Raw genomic sequence first — 7,852 nt, 5'->3', positions numbered from 1 at the left:
GACCATTTCTTGTCCACAAGTGGAACTCTGGAGCGTGCCAACATACCAATGTACTATTGCATCTCACTATGTGCTTGGCCAATACCTTTCCCCCTTTTATTGTACTCAACAATTGGCCTCAGTTTCTGAAGCTTTCTCTTCACAACACAAGGCATTTTGCTCATACCTCGACCAGTCTTTGAATCATCAGAGATTGTTGTCTGGCTGGTTGGTTCTGTCTCAGCAGATGATGAAGCAAACTTCATCTTCTTCGAAGACTTGTTTTGAGGAGCTACCATTTTAAGCTCCTTACCTTCATTTTTCTTGGAGCCAGAATCCTTACTTTGGTGTTGAGAAACTATTTTAACAGACAAAACTGCAAGTGAAAATATTTCATGAAAAGATTAAGAACACAAACGACGGTTATTAATAAAATACGACGTATGATATGATTTTAAACGACGCGATGAAATAATCTCAGACGTAATAAATGTTTAAAACCATTATTTATATAACGTCGTGGTATTTATGTTCACACGACGTCAATAGTAATACACCATCGTCTATATAAGGATCCAAAACCCTTCTTTCTTTCTCTGTGAATGTTTGATTGCAGATCCAAAACCCTAAAATACCACGTCGTGGTATTAACATTCACACGACGTAAAACAATAGATATATTGTCGTCTATATTAGATACCAACCCTACTTTCTTTTTCTTTATATTTTATCAAATTAGGGAAAAACAAAAACCATTGTTCAGAGAAATCAAACCTGCAATTAAACAAGCAAATAAAAAAAAAAGACTATAATTTTAAAAACAACTTTGTCAATTTTCAGACGACGCTAGTTGAGGTAGTTGAGGTAAAATGATTTTGGCCAGAAAAAAGGTAAAAAGATTTTTCAAACAAAAAATGTATGAGCATACAAAACAGTAACCAAAATAGTGAAAATGAAAGCTTACCTATTGCGTGCAACGAAAGCAAGAGGAAGACGATCGATCTTTAAGTTCAGATACGACGAAGAAGACGAGAGGAAGACGATGAGATACTCTGACAGTGCTCTGACAAGGAAAAAAGACGAAAAATTTTCTCTGGGAGATTGAAATTTTTAATCGGGTTTGGAAACAGTGCATGTGTAAGTCATGTAGACGAAAAGTTGCTTACATATAAAACCATTTCAAAAAAATAATACGGCGGTTACATATAACTACGACGTAACCGACGTATATATTATGATTATTATTATATACCATATATTTTATATTATAATATATATATATACACGCATATATAAACACGTATATAATATATGTATATATGTGTATATATATATGTATACATGTATATATTACATATATTATATAAATATATATACTATACATCAGTCATGATCTCTTGGACTACAGGGGTTCAAGAAATTTGTGGTCACTCACCGTTGGATGTAAATTCAACCGTTCACTCACTCTTGCACTCCTTTTAAAATTTTTTTTTAAACCATTGAATTTACATCCAACGGTGAGTGATCACAAATCTCTTGGACTTCTGTGGTCCAAGAGATTGGAACTGTACTATACATATGTATATACAAGTATATTGTTATTATTATTATTATTATATACATATATATACATGTATATACACATATGTTATACATATTACATATATTATATAATATACATATGTATATACACATATATTATTATTGTAATGTATCCATTTATATTATGTATTATAATATACATATATACATGTATACATGCACATATTATTTAATATATATGTATATACACGTATATTATTATTATTATATACCCATTTTATATATTATAATATACATATATACACATATACTATAATATACATATAGACATGTATATACATATATTATATAATATATCATATATATATATATATTATAATATACATATATATATATATATGTACATATATATACACATATATACACATATGTAATATAGGTATAATATATGTGTACACACACACACACACACACACACATATATATATACTTACTTTAAAAAATAAAAAAATTTAGTCCTAATCCTATAGCATACACCAAATGCAGGATAAGTGTTATCCAATTTAGACTAAGCCAAGTGAAGCCATGACAGTCTCTAAGGATAGTCCATGCCAAGACAGTCCTGTGTAACAAACGAGCCTCAAGTGTATTATACATTACAGGCTCGCTTGTTATCCATTCTCCACGTTCCAGCAGTACGTAGCATCTGAAAATTCTACACACATATATTATACACATTAATTAAGCATTGGTTTGTGGGAATTATGTATTTGAAGGTGTTGATTATTATTAAATGGGTGATTTACGTATCGCATCTGATTTTGGGAATTCTTTCAGAATCTCCTGTATGTATATAAAATTCCATGAGGAGCATGAGGAACATATATATAATTACAACATGTATATATGATGAAAACTTGTACAAGCAAGGTGTGTACGTACAGGCCTGCACCTATAGATTAACTATTCCGGTAAATTATTATGAAATTTTTTCTTGCTGTTATATCTCTCAATGCTGACAAGATACGAAATTCTATACACATATATATTATACGCATTAATTGAGCATTGGTTTGTGGGAACTATGTATTTGAAGGTGTTGATTATTATTAAATGGGCGATTTGCGACATGTGATTTTGGGAATTCTTTCAGAATCTCCTGTATGTATATAAAATTCCATGAGGAGCACGAGGAACATATATATAATTACAACATGTATATATGATAAAAACTTGTGCAAGCAAGGTGTGTACGTACAGGCCTGCACCTATTAACCAATATTCCGGTAAACTTGGCCCGTTTCGAAAAGAGTTGAGATTTCAAAAGTTTTTTGGTTCAAGAAATATACTCATAGCACGTTACCTATGTTCAAGAAAGCTGTCCGCACTGTTTAAGAAATCAGAAGTACCGGATATATACTGTCAGATATGATTCAAATTGATGCTTTAGGTTTTTAAATTTTTGCTTCAGTTAAAAATATAAATAGAGTAAGTGTATTGTAGCAAGAACAAAGAAGGAACAAAAAAGGACTGTTATGTACAGTATTTAGGATGATTATCTTTCTTGGTAATAGTCTGGGCCATGAGATAGAGAGCCTATATGCATCTAACCCTATATTCTTCATAATCCCCACATCTTCCTGCATATATAAAATTGTAAGAAAGAAAATAAAAATTGGGGATCTCATCTTCAACGTATGGGGTAATTGAAGTGTGGTACTGGAGTAATATATATATAATAAACAATTTAATAATGAAAGGGAGTAGCCATCACGTGCTGCACGTTTGACTTCGTCCACCCAAAATCAATTAGCAATGAGTGGAGTAGTCCAACTCCTTATAAGTCTATACAAATGGGGAGTACTAGTCCAACTCCTTACAATCCCATGTAAGGTTCTTTTAACTTTCTAAGACATTTCTTCACATCCTCACAGTAATTAGAAAGCTTTGCAATAGCCAATGGGATGTAGACCAATGAAAAAAGGCCTTGACATACCAGTGATCTTATGTTAAAAAATCCACAGCACCTTTGCAATGTGTGCAAGAAACCACCATTCCCTTTCTTAAATTTGGCAATGAAATAAACCTTTGCAATATATTTTATATACTTTTAAGAAAGAAAAGAATGATAATTTAAAGCTAAAATTTTTGCCATCTAAGAAAATTGTTAAAGATAATCTTCTTTTACTAAATTAGTTGAGATATTACCCTTTTTTTTTTTCTTTTTTTTTTTTTTTTTGGGATTAAGTAGGGGACAAAGCCCCAAGAAACAGATTACACACACTGGTCTAAACAGACCAATTTAGAACGAACAATTCCAAGCAGATCATCAACAAAGTTGAGATATTACTTCGTTGAACAGCCGCCTGAGCAAAATGGGTTCAATGAGGGAGAAAAACTTTGTTATTAACAAGGGGGAAAAGGGCGGAGAGTATGTGAAACACACTTTCTTTGAACCAATCTCCATTTGAACCAGTCTTGAGCTGCTTGTTTTTTCAAAGCAAAGATTGCAAATAGATTTGTAAGTGGATTCGCAAACAAAAAGTCATTAGTGCATGCTTATCATTCATATATTAATTTATTGTGGTAGGTATAACTTCGACGCCAAAGTATGTACAGTACGGTGGCAATTGGACAAGCAGTATCAATCGATCTGAAAAATCATTATTACTTCTGCACGTAATTTCTTGCTGTTATCTCCTAATGCGTGTGTAGCTAACAAGTTAAGTATATAATTTAATTAGAGAAATAGCTTAAAATGACACATATTTCATAATTTTAACTAAAAATATCATCTCTTCTCAATTTTTGTATAACTATCACCTATAAATATAAAATTATTGTCCACTTATTGCTGATTTTTCACAAGTTCATAAATTTTGTTCTCTCTTAGCTCACACAGCTCTCTCTCTCTGGCACATCTCTCTTTCTCTTTGGTATCTGTCTATCACAGCTCTCTGTGTCTCTCTTGGATCTCTCTATCTTGGCTCCCTCTCTCTTGGCTCTCTCTCTCTCTCTCTCTCTAGCACTACTCTCTGTCTCTCTCTTTGCTCTCCTTCTCATAGCGCAGCTGTTTCTCTCTCTAGCTTTGTTATGTCTCTTTCTCCCCTATTCGATCTCTTGCTCTCTGTTTGGAATCGCGAACCCCTCCCTTTAGCTATGTCTTCTGAATAGCTGCTTGCAACCTTGAAGCTCTAGTGGATTTCCGACCTCGAAAAGGTAGTGTTGATGGTTATTTTCTTAATATCAGTGGGATTATGTGAAATGAATTATAGTTTGATTGTTTGGGTTTGTGTTAAATTCGTTTTGGCTTTAATTTCTTTGGGTTAGGTTTTGTTGAATATTCATGCTCATTCATCTGGGTTTGTACCAATTGCATTTAGATTGGTCTGGATATGTGACTCTTGAAACTTGGGATTTTCCATTTGATGTAGTAGATCTCTATCGTGTGATTCTGATGTGTTACTGGTGTACTGCTATTGTGTTCCTCTTATTTTACAGTCGTATTGCTGTTATATTGCCATTATATTGGTGCTATATTGCTGTTATATTGTGGTTATATTGCTAATGTATAGTATACAACGAGGGGCATGAGGAACGTATATACAATTGACATTCTAAAAGTTTATTAATTAGTTAAGAGGTCATGTGGAGGTCACGTGCTATTAGTTAGCTTGAGCTAAACAGTTTGGTGGTTGTTAGATTGTTAAGCTTCTGTTAAGGTAAGCAAAGCTATACACGAGAACAGATTAAGATTTTCTCTCTTGTCTGATTCTGCTTGTTCTAAACTGCTATCAGTATTGTGCATGTGAGTAATGTTAAATGTTAAATTAGAAGATTTGGCAGTGTGTTTGGAGTGAATTCAAAGCTTTAGTTTTGACATGCATATATCTGCAGATAGAAGCTTTGATTTTAGGCAATTGAATGCATATCTTGATTATCTGGATGATGAATTTTTTTTCTAAAGCGTCCAATCTGGTGACTCCAGCGAAACCTCTACCAACCAAAAATTCGTTTGCTTGGATGCTCAAGAAACCAGTTATCATCCTCTTGTCTCAATTTCCCGTTCCTTATGAAAAGACAGGTCTCTATCTCTATGGCTGCCTTTTCTAAGGCAGTTATCATAGCGCTATATATATCATTTTGATATATAAAAAACCCTTATTTTTATTTTATTAATCATTTATAATTCAACTTTGATACATCAATTTGGTGTACATAGTATTATTGTACATACATACCATCCACATTATTAGAGAGAATACATATATCGAAAGAGGGATATAATATGCTTAAATATATATACATAGTACGATAAATCACTATAATCAAATTTCTTCATTATTTTTTCAGGAAACGTCTGAACCAGTGTGCTAAGAGTTTTGGGTGCCTTTTCAGTCTATGTTTGTAATCCATATAGTAGATACCAAATCAAACAGTGCATCCAGAACTCTATTTATAATTGTCTAAAATGACCACGGAAAATATCCCTTCACCTTGTCACCACGTCTACAAGCACAAAAAACAAGTATACAGAAAAATCAAATACAAGGATGTCAATGTGTTGATTCAATAAAGTAAAAGTAATAAGGCTAGAGCATGGACTTATTTAATTTGTCAATAAGCACTTACCTTATTGCACTTTGAATATAATATATGTGGTGCTTGTAGTAGTCCATTTTAGTGGTATCATTGGGGACTTCCGCAAGTGATACTTTGGGATTATTGAACTCATCCACGCCTATAATGCAATACGTACCATGTAGTTTTAAATGCAAACTTTTCTAGCGCTGAAGTGTATTTTGCACCATATAGATGTGAAGCACTAATAATTAAGGTTAAGAAGTAATCACCATTCTCAGTAATGTAAATTAGGGAATTACAATAATTGTTCCTTGTGTAGATCAAAAGTTCTTCAATTCCTTTGGGATAAATATTTAGCCAGTCTAAAGCACCTTGCACTCCATTTAAAGATAATTGAGCTGTGGAAATACTAATAGCTTAAATTAGTAATTTAATGTGTGTCTTTGGACCAATGGGGATCCCATTATGCTCAGCTGCGACAATATAAATAAATGTCATAATCTAATTAGTCTAAGAAATTAAAATCACTTGAATTAAGTTTTCAGTTTCTACTCACATGAAAATGTAACGCGAGAGTCTGTTGTATAGCTTGAATAACTACTCTTATGTGCATCGCTTGCATAGTAACTAGCATAGTAATTTATTCCAAGAAAATCCAAGGACCCAGCTAGCAACTTCGATTGAGCTCTAGTAAATTTCGATAACTGTCTACCAAGAATGGCTAGCATGCGAAGAGGATATTCACCACTTGCGATGCGAGTGGCTCCGCAAACCTAAAAAGGGAAATTTCCAGAAGTATGAAGTTATTACTAGTACAAAGCATTCTTAGTTAATAAATTATTCACAAAGAAAAATTAAAATCAGTTGATATTGTAATTGACAATATACTTACCATCCATACATAAATCTAAAACCCGTAAGGCAGCTGCTTTATTTTTCTTTGATTCCGAAAGAGGCACAAACCAGTGTTTCTCAATTGTTATCCCTATCATCCCTTTTTGAGATGTCTGCCCAAGGACATGAATTTTGGTTTATTTAGAATGAAAACATGGTAAAACCTTTTTTTTATTTCGGTATTGAAATAATATTATTGATTCGTATAGAATTCTCAATGAATACCCAATATTGCACAAAACAAAAGAGAAACAATTTAGCAAAACCTGATATTTAGTCTTGTACAATTTTACAGAATTTGCATGAGCAAGTAGGAGGTGGTGTGCCACCAAATATGGTTAAGTATCCAAATTGCCGCGGGTGCAATGGTTCTGCTGCCAAATTGAGCATCGTCCCGGTGTGAAGGCCCCGGCTGAGTAACCATTGTTACTGTTGTTATGCAAAAACACTTCAAGACCTTGTCGTTGATGGACTATGCGACGAGACACACACAAACCATTTGAGATAAAACACACACCGAAGAGAGAAAGCAAACACACTCAAGAACACAAAGATTTATAGAGGTTTGGTCTCGTGCCTATGTCCTCTTGGTGATCCACCTGAGAAATTTACTAGCATGTAAGAACAACTTTGGTTACAATCAAGAACTCCCTTAGCTCTCACAAGAGCCCTAACTCTCTTTTCTCTCACCCTTGCTCCAACCCTTTGACGCCCTTGAAAACACCCTAGAATTCACCATTGAATTCTCTTGTGTCCCTCTCTTGAGAATTCTCCCTTGAATTTTCCTCTCTAATATTTCTCTCTTTAACCTAGCTCTAAAAGTCCTATTTATAATGCATATGACTTTTGCTAC

At 33.4% G+C, this 7,852-nt stretch overlaps 1 protein-coding gene across 1 annotated transcript; it reads right to left on the bottom strand.

The window, feature by feature from the left end:
* Window positions 1-5,987: 5,987 nt before the first annotated feature.
* On the bottom strand, window positions 5,988-7,423 carry LOC117613759 (beta-glucosidase 24-like). The gene is made up of 4 exons (XM_034342332.1): window positions 7,355-7,423; window positions 6,662-6,878; window positions 6,154-6,262; window positions 5,988-6,030 (listed from the first exon to the last, which is right to left on the bottom strand). The coding sequence occupies exons 1-4, from the start codon at window positions 7,421-7,423 to the stop codon at window positions 5,988-5,990; spliced, it is 438 nt and encodes a 145-aa protein (XP_034198223.1).
* Window positions 7,424-7,852: the final 429 nt, after the last annotated feature.

This window comes from Prunus dulcis, unplaced genomic scaffold, assembly GCF_902201215.1.
Source record: "Prunus dulcis unplaced genomic scaffold, ALMONDv2, whole genome shotgun sequence".
NCBI lineage: Eukaryota > Viridiplantae > Streptophyta > Magnoliopsida > Rosales > Rosaceae > Prunus > Prunus dulcis.
The sequence above is the reverse complement of the archived record's forward strand: the minus strand, read 5'-3'. Positions and strand labels throughout refer to the sequence as shown.